At 50.5% G+C, this 27,322-nt stretch overlaps 1 protein-coding gene across 1 annotated transcript; it reads left to right on the plus strand.

Moving 5' to 3' along the window:
* The first annotated feature begins 576 nt into the window (after positions 1–576).
* On the plus strand, positions 577–16,256 carry NACC2 (NACC family member 2). Its single transcript, XM_074161230.1, has 5 exons — positions 577–1,503; positions 9,821–9,988; positions 12,531–12,636; positions 12,921–13,018; positions 15,537–16,256. The coding sequence occupies exons 1-5, from the start codon at positions 639–641 to the stop codon at positions 16,034–16,036; spliced, it is 1,737 nt and encodes a 578-aa protein (XP_074017331.1). The 5' UTR covers positions 577–638; the 3' UTR covers positions 16,037–16,256.
* Positions 16,257–27,322: the final 11,066 nt, after the last annotated feature.

The raw sequence follows: 27,322 nt of genomic DNA on the forward strand, positions 1-27,322 counted from the left end.
TCTGTTGAGAAGGGGTTTAACTGTTGAAATGCTCCCTCTTTTCTGGTGCAAATGGGAAGATTGCTTTTCAAAGTGCTTTTTCCTGGGAGCTGTCGCTTCGGCAGAATCCTGTATTTATTTCAGGCAGAATGGCACATTGTTTTATAAATATCTTTTCTGTAGTTTCGACATAGCTGCTGGTTGTTGTGTTTCTTATATAATGCTACCCGAGATCTGACTATCTTACGTTTGCTCTTCTGTTCACTCCTCTCCCATTACCCTTCAGATTTTCCTGCATAGAGTAAACCCCCCCCCTCCGGGGGAATAAATCAGTGGTGCTTATTTAAACAGACCACAACTTGAAAAAAAAATACTTGTATTTTTTGGAATGTCCTTTGCCATCCACCGATAGCATTTCCGACGTTGTTTGAAAACACTGATAAGTAATTTTTATAAGCGATTGCTTTTCTGCGTCGGCTCTTGGAGCTTAGCTCGGAGCCTTTGATGTCGGGTGAGGTGGGTTCCTCTGCTTCTGCCTGCTTTGGTGAACTGTCTAAAAACGCTTGTGCCTCTCTCCCTGCCTTCTCCGTTTTTCAGATGTGCCCTACTTTGGATATTCCTGCATTGAATGTCTGAGGAGCTCCAGCCGATCCTGAGCCATGTCGCAGATGTTGCACATAGAGATTCCCAACTTTGGGAACACCGTTCTGGGCTGCCTGAACGAGCAGCGGCTGCTGGGGCTCTACTGCGATGTCTCCATCGTGGTGAAGGGCCAAGCCTTCAAGGCGCACCGGGCGGTCCTGGCCGCCAGCAGCCTCTACTTCCGAGACTTGTTCAGCGGGAACAGCAAAAATGCCTTTGAGCTGCCGGGTACCGTCCCCCCCGCTTGCTTCCAGCAGATCCTCTCCTTCTGCTACACCGGGAAGCTGACCATGGCGGCGAGCGAGCAGCTGGTGGTGATGTACACGGCGGGCTTCCTGCAGATCCAGCACATCGTGGAGAAAGGGACGGACTTGATGTTCAAGGTCAGCTCTCCCCATTGTGACTCTCAGACCACCATGATCGAAGACCCCAGCTCGGAGCCACAGAGCCCCTGCAACCAGCTGCAGTCAGCCTCAGCGCCCTACGTCATGTCCCCCTCCATGCCCATCCCGCTCCTCACGCGTGTCAAACATGAGAACCTCGAGCTGCAGGCAGCTGCCCTGCCTGGCCTGACCGGCAAGCGGCCCCTCGAGCCCAGTACCCGGGAAGGGGCAGGTGGTGGTGGTCCCAACGCTGGTCCCCTGAAGCTCTCCCGTGTCTCCTACTACGGGATGCCCAACCTGGCCACCCTCATCCCCAACGTCCAGCAGGTCCAGTACTCGCAGGGGGAGCGGACGAGCCCCGGTGCCAGCAGCATTCCCACCACCGACAGCCCCACCTCCTACCACAACGAGGAGGACGAGGAGGATGACGAGGCATATGACACCATGGTGGAGGAGCAGTACGGGCAGATGTACATCAAGTCCTCGGGAGGCTACTCTGGTAATGGACGGTCTCTCTCCTTGGGTTTTCTGCTCTCCTTCAGTGGTTGCTTGGTCCTTCTCCAGCCAGCACGGGTAGTTTTGGGTTTCTTCATCAGGCTTTTGTCTTTGGGGGCATTGTTTGTTTATTTATGTAGTGTGGTGCACGTGGTAGGCTTATGCTGGTGTGTGGGTATGGCATGGGGAGGTCACCCCGTGCCATCGCTCCTGGGCTGTGTCCCCACCTGAGAAGCTCTTTAGATAAGAGAGGCTGCGTCATCCACCGTGGTTGGCTTGGCCCTTTGCTTTTTGGCTGAGGCTGCCAACAAGCAGCCTGGTGGTTACATGAGCCGTGCAGTCCCATGGTGGTGGCTGACCTTACCTGCCATGGGTCATCTGAGAGGGATGGTCATCCATGGGAAGGGAAGGGTCAGCCCTTGCCAGCCTGGCTGGGTTAGGTGGTTGGTCTGGGAGTTAGTCTTCAGTGAGGAGCAAGGCATGTTCCTTCTTTACTGGTCTTTTAGAGTAAAATTTTTTTTAAAATGATGAACAAATGACATTTGGAGGAAGGGAGAAAAACATCAAATAAATCATTTTCATAAATGTTAATTAGGAATATCTGCAAAAAGAAGAAAAGATGGACTTTTGTGCCCACTGCCTGAAGTGACCCCCTTTTCCTTTGCCAGCCTTGCCCAGTGCATTGCTGTCACAAAGGGAAGAGCAATTTGGGGGCCTCTTAATAATATTTTATTTCTCTATCAGGTGAGTCCCTGGGCACGCCTAGAGAGAGGAGGTGGCTTCACTTTGGCGCTGCTCGGCTGAGAGCTGCTGGCTCAGCCCTGGGGTGGGCATGGGGGCACAAGGCCCCTTCCCACGCAGGAGAGGGCTTCCTCGGGTGTGCACCCCCAGCCCCCAGGCACCTTGTGGGGCTCAGACCCTCTTGAGGAGCAGGGGAGGGGTACAGAGCAGGGCGCTCAGGACCGGAGGGGGAGATTCCTGGCTGGGTCACTGGTGTCCCTGCATCCCGTGTGGATGAAGCTCACAGCATCCCATGCGGAGGCTCAGCCTCGGCGTGGCGGCCTCCCCGTCGGAGCTGCAGGTGTTTGTGGCAGCAGCTTTGATCCGCGGGTGCTCCCTGGGGAGGGACATCTTCCCGCCGGCTCTGGCAGCGCGGAGCATCCTCTCGCCCTGAGCCGCTTTCCCGCTACGGTTCTGCGCTGAAATCGCTGGACTAATTTTGCAAATATTTAACTCTCGTTTGTCGGAGAGCTGGCACGCTTGCCTTAAAGGCGTTTGGTTTTATTCTTAAGCAAGGGAGAAAATTTGACAAATACAGCCTTTTTTGTTACCTAAAGCCAGGCTTTCCCTTGTACTGAGAACTGGCTCATCCCCATCCTGTCCCAGAGAGCAGGAACCCAGCGTCCCCTTGGCATCTCCTCCTCACAGGCAGCAAGCAGATAAGCAATATTTTCCAAACGTTTTTACCAAGCCACGTACAAAAGAGGGGAAGCACACTGGTAGCAATGTGACTATTTTAATATTAGAAATATTTGCTGAGAAAAGCGGTCAAGCCAGTTGTAGAAAATAAGCCTCCAAAGCCTGTCTGCTGTCTCTGCTGCGCTTCAAGTCCCAGCGGTTGGTACCAGGTGGGAGAGGAGGAGCGGGATAAAGGGATGGGGTCGGGGTCTCCTCCACGCTCACCCAGCCGGCAGGAGCGGGGCCCCGTGCCCCGGCTGCTATTAGAATCAGACCGAACAGAAATCGGGCTGTTTTCCCGCACACTGGTTTTGGTTTTATTTAGCTTTGTGTTCCCCGTGTAGAGCACGCGGTGAGTAATGTGGGTTTGCCTTCAGCGCCGGGGCTGGCAGCAGTATTCCTCAGAGCAATGGGATTATACCCTTGGACACGGTGTTTTCCTTCGCCGGTTCACGCAGTAACAGAACAACATAAATTCAGCCGGCGAGGGCAGGACCAGCCCCGGGACGGAGCAGGCAGCAGCTATTAGGCTGTACCTAATCCCTGCCGTGCAGGAGCCATCCCAGTTGGAAAAGGGAAAATACAAGCAGCTTTCTTGGGTGTCACTGGAGATGCTGCAGCCATCCAGCCCTCCCGTCGGAGCCGGGCATCCCGCAGCAAAGTTTTCCTACTTGGTTTCCGTAGGGGGAGGACTTGAACCACGTCGTGATGCTGAGGCAGGGGCCGTGCAGGGAGAAGGCAGGTCAGGAGCCCGGCGATGCCCAGCCCCGCTGTAAGGCTCTAATATACCACATTTCTGCTAAAATATCTCTTCCGCACCAGCACGTTTCAAGGGAGTTTCTTGTTTTAAATAAGCCAGCTATAGTGTCAGGCTTCCTGGAAAAGAGGGCACAGAAAAAAAGAGATTAAAAAAAAATAAAACCTAAGCTATTCCATTATGGTTTGGACTTGTACAGCTAACTGTGTTTTAATTACTCGGGATAAACTGTACCCTCAAAAGGTGCAGAATAATAAAACCATAAGATGGAAGAGAGAAGCCAGCTAATCCTGCTCCTGGCATGTAGATCCTGACAGCCTTACAAAGGCCTGGGGGAGGGGGCAGCCCTTTAAAACAGTGATTGCCAAGGTTTCCAAGGGCCCTGCTTGTAAAAACAAAAACAAAGCCAAAGAAGAGCACAGCAGATGAAGCCCTGAATTTCAGAGAGGGTTGGTTTGGTTTTTTTTTTCTTCCTCCTTTTTCTCTGCTTTTTCCTTCCCCAGCTGAAGCGTTGACTGAGCTAATGCTGGCGAGTGCGTGGTGGGACGTTGGTGGCTGATGCTCTTTGCTTCCCTTGAGCGTCGCTTGCCTTGAGCATCACCTTGAGCATCTGCTCGAGGGCAGAGGAAGACACGTGGTAGGACCCCCTGAGCAAAGAGGGCACGAAGCCTTTTCTTCCCCCAAGGCTTTTGGGTTTTTTTGTTATTTATTTTGTTTTACCTCTTTTTATAGTCAGAACCACATCAAATCTCCAAAGCTGAGATCAGAAAAACATCTCCAAAGCCAGAACTGGAGGGACAAGGAGCCCATGATCACCTTGGCCAAGGGTTTGATGGTGGTAGAGGGAGTGAGGAGAAGGTCTTGTTAAGTGTTGTGCTTCCTGCAGTGGTGGCACCGGTGTGATGGACCGGGACAAGTGTTGGACCTGCGAAAGGAAGAGCAGATAAATGAAAGGATAAGCCCAGTCTTGAACACAGGCCAGTGGGAGGGTTAGGTTTAGGTGGCAGCAGAGAGAGGGGCGGCTTGCAGAGAGATGGAGGAAAAGGTGCATTGGCTCCCACTGGCCTCTGGCCACATTTGGTGGCCACAGTGTCACCGCTGTCATCCCCTTGCCTGCCTGCTGCTGTGACAGGTTGGGAGCATCGCGGTAAAATGGCTCCTTATTCTGTAACTAGGTCTGGTTGTGGAGAGCATGTGGGCCTTGAGGACACCAGTGAGACTTAATGAGGTTTCTAGCATCTGATGTGAGGAATGCACAACTCCAGAAGATATTAAACAAAAGCAAAGTATTTTTATCCTTGTTAATTACAGCGTCATGGGCCTGATCTGAAGTGGGTTTCAGCAGGACTTGCAGATGCTCGGCGTTTTTCTGCACTGAACCGCGTTCTTGTCAGTCAGCTTGCTGCTTAGCAGATGCAGTTAATTTAATTTTGACAGGCGCAAGTGAAGTTGCGCGAGGTTCCGTCCTCCTTCCCTGCTCCTGCAAGATTCCTCCTCTCCTCTCCGTCTGCAGGGGAGAGGAAAAATCTTTATGCAGCAAATGGCTGGAATGTGAAAGCTGGACTTGAAAGTTATGAAATCCCGAACTGACAAGAGCACACTTCATTAAAAATTCATCTAAAATAGCCATTATAGAATAGTTGTGGTAATTAGCTGAGAGAATAGTTTTTTCTCTCCTGGCCTCTTGATTCCTGACTGTAAGGAAAGAGGGCAAGGAACAACCCAGAATCCGTAATGAGCGGCTCCGGCGCAGCATCCCGACCCAAGCCTGGGAACGCCACGCTGCAGCGATGTAAATCACGGCGCCCGAGAAGCGCAGCCGTAATAAAGCAGCTGGTTCTAACTGCGGGAAGGGGGATCTGATGCTGGGAACACCAGGGCTGGGCAGCGGCCGGTCTGACACCGTGCTGTGCACGGGGGATGCTCGCGAGCAGAGAGCCAGTGGGTTTTTTAGGGAAGGAAAAAAAAAAAAGGAGTTTCTTCACCAGAGCACTTTTCTTTTGGCTTCTTGCTGCTGCAAGTGCCGCTGCGTGCTGATGGAGCCGGAATCTCCCGGCACGGGGACCGGTGGTGCTGAGCTGCCGGATGAAGGCAGAGCCCCAGCGCCGGGGGCACGCAGCCTCTGGCCTTTTTTGGCATTAAACTTCCAGTCCCTGGTTTCCTCACCGTAAAACACAGATGTTTAATTTTAGGCTGGCAGATGTTTCACTCCTGGCTGAGATCTGAAGCGAAGGCAAGATAGGGGTATTTATAAACCAGTAATATTTTTCCTATACTGATTCCAGATTACCTCCCTGTATAAATAGGTCACAAATCAAATCTCTGCATTCCAGTGCGTTGTTATAAATGTACTATTTGTGAAACGTAAACTATCCCGGTTGGGACTGTATCACAGATCTGTCCCGCGGTGCGTGCGTGTGTCCTCTGTGGTCCAGGTTTACGTCGACAGGCAGATGCTGGCTATGCTGGGGTTGCAGCAGGGATGCTATTTTTGGGGTAGTCCCACTGCCAGTGGAAAATAGGCTAATGGGATAAAAATGTTCGTAAAATGGTGGTTTTTAAATGAAAATTCTTGCCTTGTAGAGAACAGGGGAGAATTATCCATGTGTTTGCCTGTGTGGTGACTGGTGGTGGAGCAGGTGGAGGTGGTTTTGTAGCCGTTGTGGTGGACCAGGGCTCGTGACTTGTGGTTCCGTGTTGGGGCTCTGTAAGCATTAGCCTTTGGGTGAGGGTCCAGCACTGATCTTTCTGCATCTCAAAAATCTCATTCCTAAACCAGAAATAGTTGTTTCTTACCCACGGGAGTATGCGGAAGTTTATATGCAGTAAATGGTCAGGTAGGTTTGAGGGACAAGGAGGACGCGTGTCCCCAGTGTGACACGAAGCCTGTACCCGTGGAGCACCGGTAATTCCAACGACTCCATCTTTCCTCCGAGCACAGATCGGTGAGTTGGTTTGAGGTTCCTTCTTCAATCAGAAAAACCAGGATATTTCCCATTTTGGACCACTTGTTGCCAGCTGCAGCATCCATGGAAGTTTGAGACGAAAGCATCTATCTGGATAAATAAAATATACCAGCGTTTGGCTGGCAGCTCTCATTGCTTCCTCTGTAATGATTTCCTGCCCCTCTCCGCTGGCTGGTAGGCTCCTTTCTTGGTCGAGAACAAAACTGTATTAAACAATACTTCACATTGTTTGCCCTTTCATTCAAAGGGAAGGAGCCGCTGCCCTCTGAAGATACAAATTAATTAGAAGCGAATACTATCCTGTTCTTCAGAGCATAAAGGCCAAACAGACTGGCTTTCTTTGAAAACATGGGACCAAAGTGGCTCTTGTATCCTGCTTCTTTACATAACCGATTGCTATCTGCTGAATTGAGGTGGCACTGAAAGGCCTAAATCTTCAGCCGTTTTTGTTTAGTATCCTTGAATTTGTGCTAATGCTTTAATGGAAACAAAGTCCAAAAAACTGATTCGTGCCCATGTTTAATAAGAGATTTATAGAGAGCGAGCCAGCAGGACAGATGTAAACGAAATAGAATAGTGGATTGAGTTACACTTGGGCTTTTTAGCCCAAATTTTAGTCTGTTTTATGAAGCATTTGGTTTCACGGGAAGAAATGTAAACTTTCTCTGCCAGTTTTTAGGTGGCGATGAACATCGTGGGCGCTTCTGACCCAAGTCATTAATTAAAAGTAAAAATGAAATATTAAAAATGCAGTTTTACACACCCTGGGCGGATCATTGTGCTTCCGATGGTTTTCCTGCTCCAACCGGGCAGCTGAAGCGGTGGCTCGGTGGAGAGCCCAGCGCTGATGAACTGCCTGCAATTAGCAGGAGCCCCGTGCGTGGGCACGGCCTCATCCTCACCTGTCCTGTCCCCTGGCGGTTCAGGGACACGCATTTAGCACAAAAACCTCTTGCCAAATGATGTTTTACCCCTAATAGCATCACGCATCTGCCTTTCATTGCCGCTGTTGAAGATCATAGGGTTGGGTTGGGTCAAGTCAGGTAGGACAGGACGGGACATCCTGGTCTGGTTTTTGGGATTTACCAGCAGAACGATAGCTCATATGAGGTGTATATAATCTTACCTTTTAGCTCAGCCTGTGTGTAACGTGCGGGGGACTCGGGGAGGGAGCTGATGGTGGTGTCCTCCATTCCTGCTCCTTCCTCTCTCCTGGAAATTTGCATTTATTTTGCAGTGGCTTGTGCTGCCTTGGTGAGCAGAGCCTGCCTTGCCAGGGCCGGAAAGCCTGGGAAGAACATCAGGGTGGGCACTCCCTGGGTGTTGGGTCCCCCAGACCTAGTGCTCATCTGCTTTTGCTTTGTTTAAGCTAGGAAAAAAATAGTATTTAATTGGATAGACTCTGCTTATCACTCTTTGAAAGCATCAGAAATACAGCAGGTCTTTGAGATGCTTCCTCTGTGTGAGCAGGAGATGACTCCCATCTCCAAGGAGAGAAGGTGCCTGGATGCTTGGGAGCGCCGTTAAACAGGGAGATATTTCAGTTGGAGAAAATTCTGTGTGTGCCTGGGGCTGCCCATCAGCACGCCAAAGCCCTGCCGCTTTGCATGGACAATCGGGCCGTGCTGGCAGGAGAAGTTAGTTTTAAAACATTACGTGAATTGTTCTGATGCTTTCTGGTCCTTAATCACCGAAGGGAGCGCTGCTCGTGAGGCTGCAGGAGCAAAGGGGCGGCATCCTCCTGGTATCCCGACTTTTTAGGGAAGGAGGGAGCGACGCGGGAGGGGATGCTTCCAGCCCCGTGCCTGCGAGAGGATGCCATGGCACAGCCCGGCGGCGCGGGACATGTCCTAGTTAGAACACTGCTCCCATTGTGCGGGGACCGTCGCCCTGCCGTTACTGCAGCAACAAGTCTGCAAAACTTGTTATTTTATCTCCAGAGTGGAAAAGCGTCCCCCCAGAACACCGAAATAATCGCAGGAAAAGACACCTCTCCAGCAGGAGACATTTTGGGTTCAGAAACGCGGCTTGCTGGGGTTTGTTTTTTCTTCTCTCCGTATCCACAGATGTTGAAGCTCAGAGCGGGGTTTGATTTTACGCATGGCACTTGCCACGTTATCAAACATTTTTGGGGAAAGAGATGGATCGTTGTGGAGCTGGGCTGCAATTCAGGATTTTTAACTGCTCCCACCGCGTCCCGGTGCAGCTGGAGTTGATGTACACCCGGGTCAGCCCTCTTTTGCTGTCAAAAATTGTAATTTTAAGCAAGCCTGTGGACTTGCACTGTAAATGTGCTTTAGAAAGCAAATCCTCGGTGTGCTCACAGGACCCAGACTTGCCCGATGCTGGTACAGCTCAGTACTTCCAGCTGTTGGATGTTAATGGTTGCTGATGGGCAGTGGTGGGCTCTGGGGATGGTACCTTGGGGCGAGTCACAGCTGTGTCCTGGCAAAACTCAGTAATTCGGTTTTGAAGCCGCAGCTCAATGATGTGTTTTGGGTCATTGGTTGGGGTCTCTGTTGTTATTGAGAGGAAAGGTTAGTCTGCAAAAGGCAGAGTAAGAGAAGATGAGTTGGAGCTTGCGGGAGGTGGGTGGGGGGTGCCATCCTCAGGTGACCTTTCTCGGTGCAAGGGGGTATCTGCAGAGTCTGACTTATAACTTCAGCAGGAAAAAAAAAATCAAGAGACGTAGTTATGGTACTAATACAGGTATTTACTGAACTTAGGCAATTTATGGCCTGTTTTAGAAGCCCCGGTGAAGGAGCCTGCCATTCTTCTGGGAGTGTTTGGGGAAGCCAGCTCCGTGTGCAGCACTTCCAGAATGATGCCAGCTGTGCAGTTGCCTGTTTTCATAAATGATTAACTTAGGAAAAGTTAAAGCGTAATTAGATTCCAAGATTCCCTCTCACAGAACCTAAGTGCCTGTATGAGATGGCTGTGGTAGATGGTGGGGGAGACTGGGAGATCTTCCCATGCTGTCAGGTGGCATCTGCCCTGTAGCCGATAGCCCCGGCGAAGGGTTTGCTTCTGGAGGGAGGAATACTTCCAAGAACTATGTGACAAAGTCAAAATCTCTCCTTCTGTTCGTGTTGTGCCTGGATAATAAACTGTTTTAATGGTTTTCCCTTTTAATTTTCAAGTTGCTCAAGAGAAGCCAGAGCAGATCCCACTGGAGAACCGCTCCTGTGTCCTCATACGACGGGATCTGGTTGCTCTCCCAGCCAGTCTTATCAGTCAAATCGGATACCGTTGCCACCCAAAACTCTACTCAGAGGGAGATCCTGGAGAAAAACTTGAGCTCGTTGCAGGTAATGAGGGGGTAAATTTCTTTGCTTGAGGATGCCTGGGATCACTGATGTTTTCCTCCTTGAAATGGGTCCTTCATCTCGTTTGCACCGTTGCTGGAGTCGTGCATCTTGTGTGCCCTTGCTGTGTCTTTCTGGATTATTCATCACCAATCATCTTTTTAAAAGTTCTGAATTTCCTTTAATTTGCTGATAGAAAAATGTGTCATTAACAGGATTTATTCAATTGAATTAATTTAGCATTTTAATTGAATTCTCCAGCTTGTGTTCTTCCTGATTGGTGTGGGCTGCATCGCAATTGTGTTTTGATTTAGATGCACAGATCTCAAAAAAAAAAAAAAAAAAAAAAACAAAAAAAAAACCACCGAAAAAACCCATTGCATTGTAAGATTTACAAAGCAATGGAGATAATAAAATTTGTGTCACTGAACAAGCTTTGAAAAACCTATAAAAGTTTTTCAAAAAATTGGGGGTGTTACTAAACTGTGAAATGCTGCAGTAGGAAGGAAGAGAAGGAATCGGTTTGGGTCCTTTCTTCTCTCTTTATTTTCAGTTTTGGGGATAGTTACAATATCAGGAGAACTCACTACTTTATAAAGGATTTATGGCCAACTTGAGGTGGAAAGTGCAATGGTTAGATGTGCTTAGATGAAGCGATCTTTGCACGACAGCCCGTACCTGCTGCCCAGCTGGGGAGGGTTAATTAATACCTGTAAAGCCCTCGGTACAAAAAGGACATGTGGCAGCGCAATCAATGCAAATCAGTTGTCTTTTCTTTCTGGTCATTTATCTCTGGGTGAGTAGCCTGATTTTATTTTCAGTCTGTAGAGGGAATCTGAATTTCAGGGTAAGCCCAGAAAGGTTTCCATCTGATGGAGGATGGGTCTTTGATGGAAGGCAGGAGTGAAACGCACACGCTGTAACACAGCACGCAACCACAAGTATTTATTTTGTATCTGGAATATTCATTTTGTGCCCATTTACATTTTATGTGAGACTTCTTAAAACCATCAAGTGGTGCAGGTTATTTTCACAGTGAGAGCTGCAAATTGGCTCAAGGCAGCTCTGCTTGATTTACATTTTTCAATCTGGAAAGAAAAGTAGATTAATATCTCTAACCGATAGTGGCTGCCTCGGTTATTTTTTATTTATTAAAGTGAAGCTACCCTCGGTAGCGTCTGGCGTTCCCTCTGATGGCTTATCTCTTAAAATACCGCCGCTGAAGAAAGCTGATTCCTGTCTCAAACCTGGTGAGACCTGAGGTGGGGTTGACCCTGGGGCATGCAGGAGGATCCCGCGGCAGAAGTTTTCCTCAACTCTCCGTTTGGAGGGTTCTCCTTTTGTCTCTGATTTTTTTTTTTTCTTTTTATGCCGTAATGGATTCTGCAGACTTCAGCAGCTCTCTCCGAGAGGGTCTTCAACAAGCCTTGCAGTTGTCATGATACATCTACTGCCTGCAAGAGGCAGGACTGCTCAGATCTGGAGCCATTATTGCCCTTTCCAGGGCAGGACCGGTGGCCCGGGCTGCCCGCGGTGGCAGGCAGGGTGCAGGCAGCTGCCTGCCCCGGGCAGGGGGTCGGGCTCGGGATGCTGCTGCCCACCGGCAGCTCTGTCTTTATCTGGGAGATCGGGGACAATCATCTCTAGGTTTTCCTGGAAATCCAGGAGGTGATTTTATATCTCCAATAGATGTTTTTATATCTTGAGAACAGAGCGTGTTCTGGATCCAGATACGACCCATTATTTAATCTTAATTAAAAGCAAATACCCAAACCCTCTCCTCTAACAATACACTTGAAAACCAGGATAACCTCCCGTGCAAGCCCACGCCGAGGCAGGGGCGGTTCCTTCTGTGTGGAAGGTAAAAGGGTTTGATAAGAACCCTGCGGTAAAGCGCTGCCAAACCCCTGCAAGTGTAGAGCCGCTTTGGCAGGGGCTCCTTTTTCTTCCAGAGAACATCCTTACGGGCAGGGTATCTCAAAGTCAGCAGTTCCTGTGCATTAGAAGGAAAATTCCCTGCTCACCAGCAGTATCAAGAGGTGATGGGCCAGGATTTTTGGAAAGAGTTAGACGTGTAGCGTAAGCGAGGACCTTTCCTGTGCTAGATGGGTTTTTTTTTTCCTTTCTCTCCAGTTACATGTTCTGCGATCCTTCACTTGAGAAAAGGCCAAGTGGAGTGGGGTTTTCTTCCTTCAGAAAGAATAAGTAATCTGCTCTGTACATAGAAAATCACAGAGTAAAGCCTTGCTCTGTGTGTCTCTGAAAAAAAAAAAAAAAATTAAAAATATAGCCCTTTTGTTTGACTTCCTTTCTGTAATGACAAAATCAGGAATTATTATTAGCTGGGCTTTTCCAAGACCCCAAAGGACTGTGATAACAGCCCCTGCTGGGCTTGTCCAACAATCCTGCCATCCTTGTTGGGCTTCTGCAGCAGCACGTGAGGAACACGCTGCCTCCTGCGTCACCCCAGCGCGGGGCTGCCCAGGGTGGCGCTGGCAACGAGGCGAGGGCGTAATTCTGAATTCTCCCTCTCCAACCCTTCCAGGCTCGGGGGTTTACATCACCCGGGGACAGCTGATGAATTGCCACTTATGTGCCGGTGTCAAACACAAGGTCCTCCTGAGACGTCTTCTGGCCACCTTCTTTGATCGGTATGTCCGCTTGCTCCTTGTGCCCAAGGGATTCCATTTATTTTCTGGGGTTTTAACCACGTTAATAGCTAACGTATCGCGAGTGCTTCATCCTCTCTATATGCTACACTGATTTCTCTGCTTTCTCTCAATGATGCTTGAACCCGAGCACCAGGTTTTCCAATTCCTTGCCTTAAAATCGTGCAGCTTGGTGATCCCTCCGTAAGAACCTAGAGGGAAGAGGCTGGGGCACGGCCGTCCCCTGGAGTCCCCGCTGTAAGGATGTTCCTTTGCCTTTCTTGCAGGAACACGCTCGCCAACAGCTGCGGAACTGGAATCCGGTCCTCCACGAGCGATCCCAGCAGGAAGCCCCTGGACAGCAGGGTTCTTAATGCAGTCAAATGTAAGGAGAGAGATTTACTGCTGCTCTGTGGGAACAGCATGGCGAGAGCAAAGCCGAAACCTAAGCAGGGAAGGCCATCTCTGTTGTGTAACGTGGGAACTATATATGGTGAAATTAGGTTATAGGAAAATTAATTTATTTTTGGTTTGCATCATTTTGGGGGGAGCTGAGGTGAATTTTTATTTTTATTTGTTTGGCAGTATCTTAAGCTACAACATTATTGCTACTTGACTGTTTTGCTATATTTTAAAGCACTGATTTCGCAGTTAATTATTTTATTGATAGGTGCTCTAAGAAGGAAATCAAAATTGTGTTTTTAGCAACATTCAGAGCTTGGTACCACTGAAACAGCCCATCTCTGTGCGTTGGCTTTGGTGTTCTGGGCTCTGGCTGGCATTCGGATTCATCCCAGTGCAGGGCTCTGCCAAATCCCCTGGTTTGCAGGAGCAGAGTGTCCATCTCCCAGAGACACCCCACAGACATCTCTCAAGGGTGCTGGCCCTGCGGTGCCTGGGAGCAGCCGTGCTGTGCCCTGCCCTGGGCTTCTGGGGTAGGAAAATGCCCCAAAATTCAGCAGTAAATGGTCCCCCAGGACCCAGGGAATCCGCTGGCTGTCTCAGCCCCGGGAGCGTGGGAGGATCTGCTCCATCTCGCTGGCAGCCTTTCTGTCAGGTTTGCAGTCTATTTCCTTGAATATATTTTGTAGAGGTTTTTTTTTTTAAAAAAGAAACAACACATAAAATGAGACCCCTACCGCAAATAATTGCCTTTTTAAAAGATGGCATAAAGCAACAGGAGCTTTTGTTTTTATTGTCTGAACCCCACACAAAGTTCTGTGCTGCTCAGCGAGTGAGTCAGTCGGTCGGTCGGTCTGTCTGTAGAGCCGCTGGGCTCTGTCTCAGAGCTGGGGGTACCAAAGGTTCCGCTGTGTAATGTCCCTTCTGCTGCCCCACAGGTAAGACCCCTTGTGTCTGCAGGATTTTCCAGCACCCCAGCTTTACCCAGGGCTGGGATGGGCAGGGGTGCCTGCTCCCCTGTGCCTGTTTGTGCCCAACGCCTGGTGTTTACACAAGAAAAGGAGAGTTTTGTTACTTCCATCAAGGTAGTTTAATTATTCATGGCAGGCACCAGAAGGAAACAGGTTAAATATTTGGCTCTTGCAGTCTCCCCTGAATACGAGGAAGGTGCTGTGGGACAAAAGGTGCCTGCTGGTGAGCGAGGAACTGGGTGGCGTAGGAAACCCTGGTGGGTTAGTGCAGCGAAGCCCTTTTATAGAGTGATACACAGTGGAAAGCAATGTGTTCTCTCGCCCTCACTGGATTCTGGATAGTAGATCTTTATGTAAATATTATTGCGCTGGAAAATGAAACTCTAAGCAAATTTTTTTTATTTTTAAGATTTGGAAGATAAATCTTTCCTCTCGCTAATTGCTGCTGTGCTGCTGAACTTCAGGGGCCTTCCAGCCACCCCCTGAGATCTGTAGCGTGTGGAGAAAAGGGATAAGATGGCAGATGTTCAATACAGAAAGAGAAAATCACTAAACCGTGCTGTTGGCTCTTGCCCGTAGCTTGTGCATGGTGCTCTCCTGAGCCCTCCCTGGAGAGCCCTGGGTCTGGACCTTCCAGCCTTAGTCCTTGCTGGGGCTTGCAAAGGGTTTCAGAGGTTGGAAAGGCATCGCTGTCCAGTGACAGTGCCTGTGACATGATGTCGTGTGTCAGGATATAGGATAACTTCTTACTGCTTGAATTTTACCCTGGGCAAATTTGGGTATTTTGTTGGCAATCGCTCACCGTGGCAGTTCCTTGGATGTTGGTCCATAACATCAGGTGCTTGGCCCCAGTGGAGGAGTGGGGGCTGCAGCCAAGGTGTTGCTGGGCTTCTGCAGGGCACATGCCAGCTGATGTGCTGGTGGTGGGACACTGGAGCAGCCCCACTGGCCGGGCTGGTGGTCCATGCAGTGCTGGTTGGCCCTGGGGTGGCCAGCACGAGGTGTGGGACAGGAAGAGGATGGTCCTTTGGGCGATCTCTGCTCGGTCACGAGCTGCTCTGACATTTTCCAGCCCCGTGGCTGTGCCTGCATCACCATGGTTTTAAGGGCCATTCGTGGATCTACTGTTGAGGAGTTTGTGTTGATTTTTTCTGTGTCCATCTCTGCTTTTGGCCATCCCTGCGTGCTGCGGCCGTGGGTGCTGCACCCTGGCTGGAGGCTGGGTCCTGCAGGCAGGAGCCTGGGGCTCTTTGGGTCCCCGGGGAGTGAGTGGTCCTTCTCCAGCCCCCTTCCCTGTGCCACCTGGGATTTTTATGCCTTCTGGTTTTGTCTCTTCTTGGTTGTGTCTGTCTCGAGCTGAGGAGTCCTTATCTGTAAGTCTCTCCTTGCGAGAGCTCTGGCCCATGGTTGAACCTCCACTCCATGGCATGAGCGGCATGGTCTCTACGCCGGGGCAGAGGCTGTGATCACGCAGCCACCTGTGTATTGCTTTCTCTGAATCCTCAGCTCTGTGTATCCCTGTCTTTGCAGTGTATTGTCAGAATTTTGCCCCGAGCTTTAAGGAAAGCGAGATGAATGTTATAGCAGCTGATATGTGCACCAACGCCCGCCGGGTCCGCAAGCGCTGGCTGCCGAAGATTAAGTCCATGCTGCCGGAAGGGATGGAGATGTACCGCACGGTCATGGGCTCCACCACAAACAGTGTCCCCCTGGATCCTGAATTCCAGCCCAACACTGCTCAGGTCTTTGAGCAGCGAATCTATGCAGAAAGGAGGAGCGATTCGGGAACTATAGTAGCCTTGAGAACTAACACGGTGAACGTAGAGCTAAGCAATGGATCCAACCAGTCCTTCGAACAGAGCGAGGATGCCGAGGGGGCTGGCTCTGTGATACAGGAGGCAGCTGCCACAGATGCTCTGGCATCGGATACCCAAAGCACTCCGCAACCTTTTGAACAAGGTTCGGGCTCCTCCAGCCGGCCCGAAACTCCCGTGAGAAGACAAGATGGTACTTTCGGAGGGACTTTATAAAGAAAGCAAACGTTTCGTGACCTATAAGGGATCTGTAATACTAAAGCTGCTTGCATGCGTTACTAATACGAAACAAAAAATGTGATCAAGCCACTTACCTACTGAACTGCTACTGTTGCCTGAAAAAAATGTGATTTTTATTCTGCTTGTATTTAAAATTTATGAAGGAAATAATCGCATTCGTTATACTGTAAACGACTAGGTCTGTGGCGACCTACTTAAAAAAAAAAAAATATTGGGCTCCTTTTTTGATATTCCTGAGGTTAGTCTCTAAGATTGTAGCTTTTTCTTTTTTTTTTTCTTTGTTTTCCTTTTTTTTTTTTTTTTTTTTTTTAATTTTAAGAAGGGGAGGAGAAAAGCTAGCCACCCCCCCCAACCACCACCACCACCCCCCCGTCATCACCACCCCATCCATTACTCAGCTCAGAAGTAAAGCCATCGTTAACCTTGTCCTCTAAAGAAAGTTTTACCGTCACTTAACAGGAAAGCGAGGTGTGTTAGGGAAGAGGTGCTGTGACTGGCGATGTGTGTCTCTAGCAGAAGGGCTCTAGCCAAGTGGGACAGGGTGGGGGGAGATCGTCAAAGGCCTCTGGTGCGGGAGGGGAGCCCCTTTGCCGTGGGTGCTGTGGGGCAGGCTGCCGCGGTGCCCAGCGGCTGGCGGGGGCTCGGTGCCGTTGTCTCGGGGAGTTTTTTTTCCATTTCCCTGGAGCAGGGATGGTTCCACGGGAGGTCAGGCTTGCACGTGTCAGGAGGACTGCGTGGGATGCAGGTGGAGACCCTGGCCAGCGTAGTGGTTGTTGCCGGGTTGTTTTTTGTTTTGTTTTTTTTTCCCCAACACGGCTGGGTTTTGGGTTTGGTTTCTCTTTCCCTCCCTCCCAGTGACTGCTTTTCGTTTCCTTCTCCTTGCTTGCGCCCCCACGTCACCCGCTTTGTGGGGGAACGGGCTGGTGTCACCCCACTGCACCCCATCGCCTCGGGGTGTCCAGCAAACGGGCCAAGTCCGGGGCCACCTCCTGGTAGGGGGGAGTAGCCCCCCTCAGCCACCTGTGAAGGGCTTTGGAGAGGAGTCTGAGCACGGAAAGCCCGGTGTCCTTGCTCGGAAGGGCACGGAGACGGGAGCTCTTGGCATCGGCTCCCGGCAGCATCCGCACCGGGAGCATCCGCCGGCGTGCGGGGCTCACCCACCACCCCCTCCCTCCGCCCCAGCCAGTTGGGCTCTCACTTTTTAATAATTTGGAGTGTATTGGATGCCAAAATGTTTTAAAAAAAATGGCTTTGTGCCCTTCTATGAAGAGGTTCTGGGCAGGAGGAAGCGTTTCACCCCTTGCTCATCCTCCAGACAGGCCCTCCTGGGGAAAGGCCCAATGGGAGTTATTTGTTGGGTTGTTTGTGGTTTTTTTTTTTGAACGCTGATGTCCCCAGGCTGTGTTGGCTTTGGTGGCCCTGGCTGGCCTCAGCTCGGTGGTGCGGGCATAGGATGGGGACCCACAGGTGCCCCTGGAGCCTGGTCGGGCGGTGGGTACCAGCTCACCCCCTGGTCGCTGCCTCCTGCCCGTGGAGGGCAGAAATCCCCCCAGAAATCCCCAAAAGGGACTGTCACCCTCCCTGCAGCCCCGGTTCCCGCAGGGGGATGCCATTGGGCAGGGGGATGCCGAGGCCAGGGTGCCCCCCAGGGATGGGGGCAGTGAGGTGAAAGCCAAGTATGGCTTTTCTTTTCTTTTCTTTTCTTTTTCTTTTTTAATTATTATTTTTACTGTGAGTAAACGGCCTGCTTTAATGATCTTTACAGCTTGTTCTTTAACAAGCGTGGGACTATGAACAAGTGCAAGGTGCACCGAGAGTCACTTTTGAAGGCTACTGCGGCTGCGCGCTGCTTTTCTTTCCTGCTTTGGTTCCTGAATCCAGACGGCGCTTTGCTCAGGGTTTTCTTCCTTCTTTGTATTTCCATTGGGAAAAGGGGGCGGGGGGGGGGGAGGCAGAGGATAACCCAACTTTTTTGGCCATTGGTTTTGTTTTCTTCGATACTTGAAGTAGTTTTTTGGCGTGGGAATAACAAAGCTGTCCGGCGCTTCTCCTCTCCCACTGCTCCTTGCCCTGAGAAAAAAGAAAAATAATCAATGTCGGGGTGGTTTTGCCTCACGTCTTGCGCAGTTCTGCGGATTTTTGGCATGGCTTGGCTTGGGTGATGGTGACGTCCTGGACCGGGTGCCGTGCGGGTGGTGGTGCGATGAGCAGGGCACGCGATGCTCCGGGGAGCGGGGACGAGCACGGCCGGGGGCTCTATTTGCACTTTACCCACGTCAGCAGAGAAAACTCACGCTCTTGTCGAAGCCTGGAGCTGGCACGGCTCATGCCCAGCCCGCGGGAGGAGGACAAGCCTGAGCAGGGGGGACCAGAGAGCTGAGCTTGGGGTGGGCTTCTTCCCCGGCCGTCCCCGAGGAGATGGAAGGGGCAGTTCTTTGGCCCTGGGGGTGTCCCCATCCCCACGGGAGTGGCTGCTGGGGGCAGCTCTGGGGCAGAGTTGGTGGGGCTAGGGGGGTCAGGTTTGGCTGAGGACACCCCGCCATCACCTCCCCAAAAATTTGAGGCAAGCTGGGAGTGGATCCAGGCGCCGGAGATCAAAAGTCGTCCCTTCTGTGTGTGTCTGTGTGCATATATATATATATATATATATGTATATTTTAAAGATATTGCAAAGGATTCCTCCTCCTTTTTGGCACTTGCTGGGGTTTGGTGAGCAGGCCATTAATTAAGGTATTAATTCCGGACCAAACCCGCGCCCAGACAGACGGCCCCGGCCGGCGGGGCCACCCGGGGGGGCAGCAGCAGAAGTACTTGAATGGCTTAGGACAGAGAGTCTGAAGAGAGTCAAGTTGCACAGTGAAAATATATATTTTTATACCTAGCACAACTTCCTGTATATTTTTGGGGTTTTTTCTTTCTTTTTTTTTTTCTTTCCTTTTTTTTTTTTTCTTTTTTTAATTTGGGTTTGTTTGTTTTATTAATTATTATTATTAGGAAGGCAAACTTCTAAAATGTGAAGGGTGTTGGGTTTTTTTCCTTATCTGGTAGATGAGGGCAAGCATTTTGCACTAATGTTTCCTGTGTGTGGAGGATTAATGATATGTTTGAAAAATGTTATATGGTAATGATTGTATTCTTCCGAGAAAAAAAAAAAAACACAAAAAAACCAACAAAAAAAAAGTAACCCCTTTAAAATATTGAATGTAAGGTGAGAACAGAGCAGTCCATCGATTGTATGCGGCTTTCCTGAGTGCCTTAGAATTTTTTGATCATTTTTTCCAAGGAAAACAGATTAAGATCAGATCATAACCGACTCCTTCCTCCTCTTTGTTTACGACACTATTTTAAATTATAGAATTTGGGGCTGCTTTATAATGTGAATAGGAAACTGCGTTCATCTAGGTCTGATAGTGTAAAATCAAAGCATCAGTATTTATGGTATGTCTGCACCTTTATTCTTATGCTTGACTATTAGCAATATTACATGTATATTATATATCTAAAGTTATACCAAGCACCTTTAAAGAAAACGGAGTGTAAGCATACAAGTTACCTGCAGCTGCCATATAGTGTAGAAGCCGGCCCCTCTCCTCCTCGTTAGCGCCAATTAACACCACCAACCCGAGAGCTGCTGCTTTGCAGAAGGGCTGCATGACCTTCTCCCGCACCGTGGTCCCGCGTCTCGGCGTCCTGCGGGTCCAGCTTTGGCCAGGGCTCGTGGTGAACCCCCCGCTGTCCCCCCGGCCGGTGACCTTCCCACGCCGGTTTGGCCACGGTGACACCGGCAGGAGGGGGCTCAGGAGGGGAGGGATGGCGCCGGCGTCGCCGCGTCACCGGCAGAAGATGGGGAGCGGGTCCTTTTTTGCCACCTCGATGGTTTAATTCTTCTAACTGTGGTTTCACCCTAGAAATTCCCCTGGGGGTGGCGGGGAGCCCGGCCGGGGGTGGCACGTACGGGGGCTCCCCTCCTCCGGCCGGGTGAGGGGTTCAACCCAAACTGGAATTGCCCGTGGCTTAACCGGCATCGGAGGGAGCGGAGCATCCTTGTCGCAGGGTTGTTCTGGGGGGCTTTACCCCCCCTCAGCCCTTCACACACACACACACACACACCCCCGGGGTTTTGCTCAGATCGCTTGTTTTTCTGGAAAAAGCTGGCTGCGAATGGAGAAAGGGCCAACGGGAAAGCGGGGATGAGCCCCGGCCGCCCCCTCCCTCGCCCGCCGCCCCCCAGCAGCGAATCCCCGCATCCCCATTGCCAGTCCCCAGCCATCCCGCGCCTCAACTGCTGTTCAAAGTGTTCCTGCTGTCTGAATCGGGCGTCGCTGTCGGGGAGCGAGCCCCGAGAGCGCGGGGCGGGAGGGAAGCGAGCGGGGAGCTCCCCCGGCCCCCCCCCTCGACCCCCTTTCCTCCCCGGGGTGGGGGGGTGGGGGCTGACCTCTAACGCACTCACATGGGAAACCCCCTCGACTCCTCCGATGAGTTTCTTCCACTGTTAAGCGTTTTGCACACTAAATTGTGATTTTTATGTCAAGGTAAAAGCCAAAACTTGCAATACTATTTTTAGCAGACAAAAAAAAAAAAAAAAAAAAAACAAAACAAAAAAAAATTAATAATAATAAATAAATAAATAAAACAACTGAGTATAAATGTATAAATATTTTTGACTTGAACATTTGGATGGCACTTGATTCAAATAGAACATTAATCCTTTGGACAGAATGTTTGGGGAAAAAAAAAAAAAGGACTTAAAGTACAAGGTTGTTTTTAAAGCGTCTTCATAGGGTATTAAGTAGTACTGTAATTCATGACTGTTAAAAATACTTTCTGTGCTGTAAGGAAATCTCACAGTACCACTGAATTATGTTCCTCAACTGTCTCAGCCACGAACGATGCTAGCTTCTTTTTTTTTTTTTCTTTTTTCTTTTTTTTTTTTTTTTATCATGCATTATTCACTAGTATTTATGTGCTCTTACTCTGTATAGTTAAGACTGTTATTTTGTAGCCATGGCTGACATGATATATCAGTAACTAAACAAAAAAAAATATAAAAAAGAGCAAAGATTAAGACCCCCGAGTTGGAACTGTGCTCATAGCTGTTTTCATATGACAAAAAATCCATTTAAAAAAAAAAACAAACCAACCCAATGTGATCATTAATTGTAAAACGCTTTGTAAAATTCACATTTACAAAATAATAAAGTAAATTACAATTAAAAGCTTTTTCTTTTGCTCTGTTTTCGTTCTTTCTGGCTGGTGGATGTTGTTCATTGGAAGTGGTTGTTAATAGGTGCTGCAGGGGCTCCGTGTCCCCGTGCTGCCCCGAGGGGCCAGGCTCCACTTCGGGTTGTGAGGTGAACCCCAACCTTGGCCAACTGAGTGGTTTTGCCCAAATTTGGGGCTTTTTGGAGATCCCTGCTCTGTGTTCTCCCCACACCTCACCAGAGCTGGCTTGGGCACCTTTTGGCTTTTTTTCCTGGACGCACCACACGCTCCCTCGTGTGACGTGTCCAGGACACTCCCGTTCTCACTTTATTTATGAGCATTTTTTAAAATTGACTCCCCAGCCCCCCGATCTCGCGCTTCCCCAGGGAGCGGGGCTGAGGGCTGAAGATGCAGCGTCAGCCGAACGCCACTCCAACGAGCTCTTTCTGCCTCTTCATCAAGGGAAAACCTTAACCGGGCTCTGAAAATACAAGCAGGTAAATTATTCTTGTAGGGGTGAGTCCCCCCTGCCCCCCGGCCGGGCAGCCCCTGCTTCCAGGGTGGGAGTCAGCCCCCAGCCCGTGGGCACCTGTGATGAGTTTGCCAGGTGTCAGACAGCGGGTGGCTCGAGTCCGGCCCTGGTACAGGGTGAGGATGCTCCGTGAGATGCGGTGGCAGCATCCCGCTACCGGGGGATGCGGTACTCATGTGGACCGGGAAGATGCTCCTGTCGGGGAGCACTGGGGGGTCCAAGCCCTGCCCCGGGTACTTGGCTCGGGCTCTGCCCAGGGATGGGGCTCTTTTGGGGGTTAATGGTGTCTTTGGGATGGGAAGGGGCAAGAAGGGTGGCAAACCCCCCAGCAAAGCCCAGAAGGCTGAGATGCCCTTACAGGGCAGATGGTGTGGGACCCCCCCAAGCTGGAAGGGGGGGCTGGGGGTGTCGGGGTGTGCAGGAGCAGGGCGGGCTGTGAGGGTGGTAATTCTGCTCGCTGTAATTTTTGTCTGTCTTTTTTTTTTTTTTTTTTCCCCAACCCAATTGGCCATAAAATTGCTGAGAAGCTGCATTTCCTCTGCTTAGCAAAAAAAAAAAAAAACCACCCAAAGTGCCCAAAACCACTTGCATTTGGGGTTTCATTTAATCTCATCTTACTGAAAGGAAAAACACAGAAACTTGGATGCTCATGTACAGCACATACCGCCGTGTTATATAAACCATTTCAAACTGATTTATTCTAAATGAGTTGTTATAATCAGAATTTTCCTTATGAGCAGCTTTCTTGCAAACGTCAGTATTTCAGAAAAAAAAAAAAAAAAACCCAAAAAAAAAAAACAACCCACCATCATACGACCGCTCCAATATTTCAAACTGATTACTTATAAACACCATTTCTAAAATTAGGTCTTTGGTGTGCGGTATTGTCAGAGTGGGTGTATTATGATCTGCAGAGAGTATAAAAAGATAAATGAGTTATTTAACCAAGTAAACGACGTTGCCGTAGAAATGTGCAGAGGGGAAAGGGGGGATGGGGGGGGTGGGGGGGCAGGACCGCGCTGTAACGCGCCTCTCACACTGCGGCAGCCGAGGGGGGCCGGCACCGCGCCCCGGGAAACCGGTGGAGCCACCGTAGGGTGGATGGAGAAAGGGTTTCTCTTTGCGGTGATGTTAATATTTTTATTGCCGTTGTTATAAAAGGGCCGGTCTCCCTCTGCCCGCCCCGGGGCCGTGATTTCGGCAGCGCCCGGAGATGGGGGAGGCTGAGCCGCGGGGCGATGGGTGCACCCATGGGTGCGCTTTTTCCCCGGGCACTAGAAAATGGCCATTTGTTGATGCTGTTTTGGGTCACGGCTGGTTTCTGGGAGGCAGCGCTGGGTTTCAAAGGCTCAACCTGTCTTCATTCGCTCGGGATCTGCTCCGGAGGGAGAGGCAACAGAGCACTGCACCTTTCAAACTCTCTGAATTTGGCTCTTCACCTCCACCCCCACCAGATTTTGGCTCTGGGGTGTTACAGGGCTGCCCTGGGTGCCGGTTGTCCCCACCATGGTCCCCCAGGGACACAGCCAGGAGGGTGCTGGGGTCAGGGACACCGCACCATCCTGCACGGCCAGGGGAAAAATACCTCCAGGTCTCTCTCCATGCCCAGCGGCTCCCTCCTTCTCCAGCAAAAAACGAGCCCAAACTGAGTGAAAGCTGTTCCGCCTGCTGCAGTCCCCGCTGGGCTGCAGATTTAGGCTGCTTTTTGATTTTTTTTTTATAGTTTATCTTTTCCAGCGCTGCTCTGCACCAGCTCCTGATGACGTACCACCCCAGGAGGATGACGGGGAGCTCGTCACCCACCACGGCAGAGGAGGTGAGGCCACCCGGCTGGAGCCAAACACGGCCAAGCTGAAAGGGCCAGGACCCTGCTCCTGGGTGCCTGGAGGGGTCCCCAAATGTGAGCTGTAGACAGGGGAAAGTGGGAGACCCTGGGCTGGGCAGGACCTTGTCTGCCATGCACGGCCCCAGGCAGGTGTCCCCACGTTGGCCGGTGCAAAAGGTGTTGGCCATTACAAATGGCATTGGCTGTTGCAGACGGTGTTGACCACTATAAAAGCTGTTGGTCCTTGCAGAAGGTGTTGGTCATTGTGGATGGCCTTGGCCATTGCAGGTAGTGTTGGCCATTGCAGGGGGTGTTGGACATCGGAGAAGGTGTTGGCCATTAAAGAAGCTGTTGGTCCTTGCCTTTGCAGCTGGGGGATGCCGGTGGGTGGCCAGTGGACACCGGGGGCTCTGGTATCCCAGCGCTGTGATGCTCCAGCAGCACTGGGGACCGGCATGAGCCCAGCACCGTCGCTTCTCTCAACCCCAAGGGAAAGAGGCGAGAGCAAGAGCTACGGCCGGGCAGAGCTGGTATACCATCAGGTATGGCTGGATCCATCCCGGCTCACATCCCTCTCCCCAAGACCGCTCGAGGGGGGATGGGGGGGATGGCACGTGCCCGTGGGTGCTGGGGGTGCCGCCGCTCCCTCTCCTTAACTCTGTATGTGTGAATGAAGTGTGAGATTTATGTCAGAGGGGCCCATCGAGCAGATGCTATAAATCACAGCTGCGAGCGCTCCCTGCACCAGCGGCTGAGGAACACTTCACGGCTTCTCTTATTTATATGCATCTTTTGCACCAAGCCATTTTATAATGGAGTGTGGAGCGGCACTCCAGCGCCGGCGATGGCTGATATATATCGTGCAGGACAGAAAATACAAATAAAGGGTGAAGGGTAGGAACTGCATCATTCCCAACGCACGCCGCCGTGCCCGCCTGCTCTGCGGCGCTGACTTGGGTGCACCGGGGCTGAATTAAGATTACCACCAGCACATAAATCAGCCCCGGCAAGCAGGGTTATTGTAGGGTAGCTGAAGAGAAATAATTAAAATAGTGATGATAATGCCCCGGGTTTGGGGAAGGGGTGGGGAGGGGGTAGCAGGGATGGGTTGGAGCGTGAGCGTGGTGGCCGGCCACATCCCCGAGGTCATGCTGGGACGGTGACAGCCAGCGACGGTGGCAGCGGCGTGGTGGCAATTAACATGTTCCTGCAGGAAAGCTGCCACCAGCATGCAGGTAATTAACATGCGGCCGTTCCTGAGCTGCTAACGGAGAGATGCGTGGCGGGAAGGTGGGTAAGGGAACCGGGCACTTGATTTTTTGGCATCAGCTGATGCTGTCTGTGCTGGGGCTGGGATGGGGGCGATGCCAGCAGGGTGGTACCCCAATTCCTCTGCGGTGGGGTCCCACAGTCCCCACTCGCCCAGCCCTCGTCCCCCCATTGCTCTACTACCTCTGCAAGAGGAATTAGATCAGTCTAATTCAATGCAAGGACAAAAAGGAAAAAAAAAAAGGGTAGAAATGCTGAGCCACAAACCAAGACGACAGATAAATCCAGGAGGGGAATGTAATCTCACTCGCTGGGCCCAACCAGAAGTTACAATACATAAATTATTGCGCCTAAAAGCTTCTATAATTTCACTTCTATTTGATTCACCATAAAGTACCACAATGCCCTCTGCATCTACCCGTTTGATTATACATTTGTACCAAGACACAGCTTATGCTTAAAATAACATTACTGGAATAGAGATGGACAAGAGAATTCATTTGAATGGAAATCAATTTGATTAGAAAAGTAAATTACCCAGAGTATATGAGCAGCATATTGCCGTTCTGAATAATAATAATAATAAAAAAAACGTAAATCAGTGGCAGCAAAGGATCTTAAATGTTTTCACGGAACGGAGCCCCTCGGGTAGTGACCGAGCTGTGGTCACTGCCCAGCACGGAGCCAGGGCTGGGTCCCTGCTCCTGGGCATCCCCAGGTGCCCCACATCCCCAGGGACACCCTGCCAGCAGGACCCTCTGCAGGGGATGAGTCCCTTCATGTCTGCTGGCGGCACCTCCCTGCCTGACGGACATGGTCATGGTTGTGCATGGATTTGTGTGGCTGGAGGTGCCTTCAGGACATGACTTTATGCGCCCAGAGGTGATGCTGGTCTGAAACGGCCATCAGCCGAGCTGCGGTCCCCCTCTGGCCACCAGACTGGGTGTCACCACTGCAATTTGGGTGACACTTGGGACAGCATGCCAGGGTGCTGGCCTGGCTGGGGGGCAGGATGGCAGCATCCCTCCCTTCGTGTCCATCCTCCGCTGCCGGAAAACGTGCCAAGGAGGCCAGAAGGTGGCAAGAAGACAGGGAGGCCAGTGACCATTGGTGCCCGGCAGGAGCCAGGGCAGGATCCCCAGTCACTGCCTAAAGGTGTGTTTCCCCTCCTTCAGCTGCGGTGCAAGACGATGGCTGAGTCACACACTTTGCTGAGCTGTGATATTTTATAAATAATCAATTGGTATTTAATTCCCATGTGATAACTGTCTTATTAAATCTGAATTTAATGTGTATTTGGGAAACCCTAATTTAAAGTGTTACTGCATGCACCATCTGGTGTGCTCTCTAAATACAAATGCAATAACATAATTCAGAATTACATCATAAAAGTAAGTTATAAGAGATTAAAATGCACAACTATGTTCTTCAGTCAAGGCAGCTTTTATGCTTTTTCTCCTGATTTAGACACAAATCACAGCCGAAACATCCCTACCCTGATTAAGTGATTTTTCTGCAGGGATTTTTGTTTTAATGGCGAGCAGGAGCGCACGGGAGGGAGCTGAGAGCGGAGCAGGAGCAGGTGCCGGGCTCTGTTGCCATCGAAGATGCTGTTGAAACCCTCTGCCCACCAGTGCCGGGGAGGTCTGGGGTTCCAAGTGCTGCGTGGGGTGAGGAGCGGTGATGGGCACAGGGCACCCCGGGGTGCTGTGACCCCCCCCACCCCAACAGCGAGCTCCCCAGCACAGGACAGGACTCCTCACCTGAAGCACTGTGGTTTTTTTAAAAGTAATGCCTTAACACAGGTCAGAGCATCCCCTCCCAGCCCCTTTCCACCATCAAGGGCCGAGCCGGGCGCAGGGGAGACTCAGCAACCCACCGGGCTGACTTTTCTTGAAATATATATTTCAAATATAACCCAGCGATAGGTGCATCAATGATCTTTTATAGTGGCAGTGTCTAATATCTTTGCAAAAAAAACCCCTATTTTTTCTCTACATTGAATGAAACATGAGATTTCTTAATAGAGAGGGAAATTAAAATCTAGTTTTATTGCAGTTCCTGTAACTGGTATCTAAGCTATTAATAATCAATCCATTCTTGCTTAAAAGCTAACATTTATCACGCCAGCTACGATGAGCTGACGGGCACTGGGGGGAAAGTACAATTGACTGCAATTACACTTTGAAAAATGTTATCTGTGCCACTGACCACTGGGGATAAATGATGAGGTTTCATTTGTTTCTTCAAGCTTCAGATTCTTTTTCCTGATGTTTTTTTTGTTGGGGTGTTGTGTTTTTTTCCCTTTTTCCTATAGGTTGGCTCGACACTGAGCTGCTCAGGGCAGTCGTGGCCTCAGAGGGACCCTGGGAAGGGAACTGAAGTGTCCCAAAGTCACGGGGATCCTCCACGCTGTGCCCTGGTGAGTGCAAGT

Source organism: Numenius arquata, chromosome 19 (genome assembly GCF_964106895.1).
Source record: "Numenius arquata chromosome 19, bNumArq3.hap1.1, whole genome shotgun sequence".
Taxonomy (NCBI): Eukaryota; Metazoa; Chordata; class Aves; order Charadriiformes; family Scolopacidae; genus Numenius; species Numenius arquata.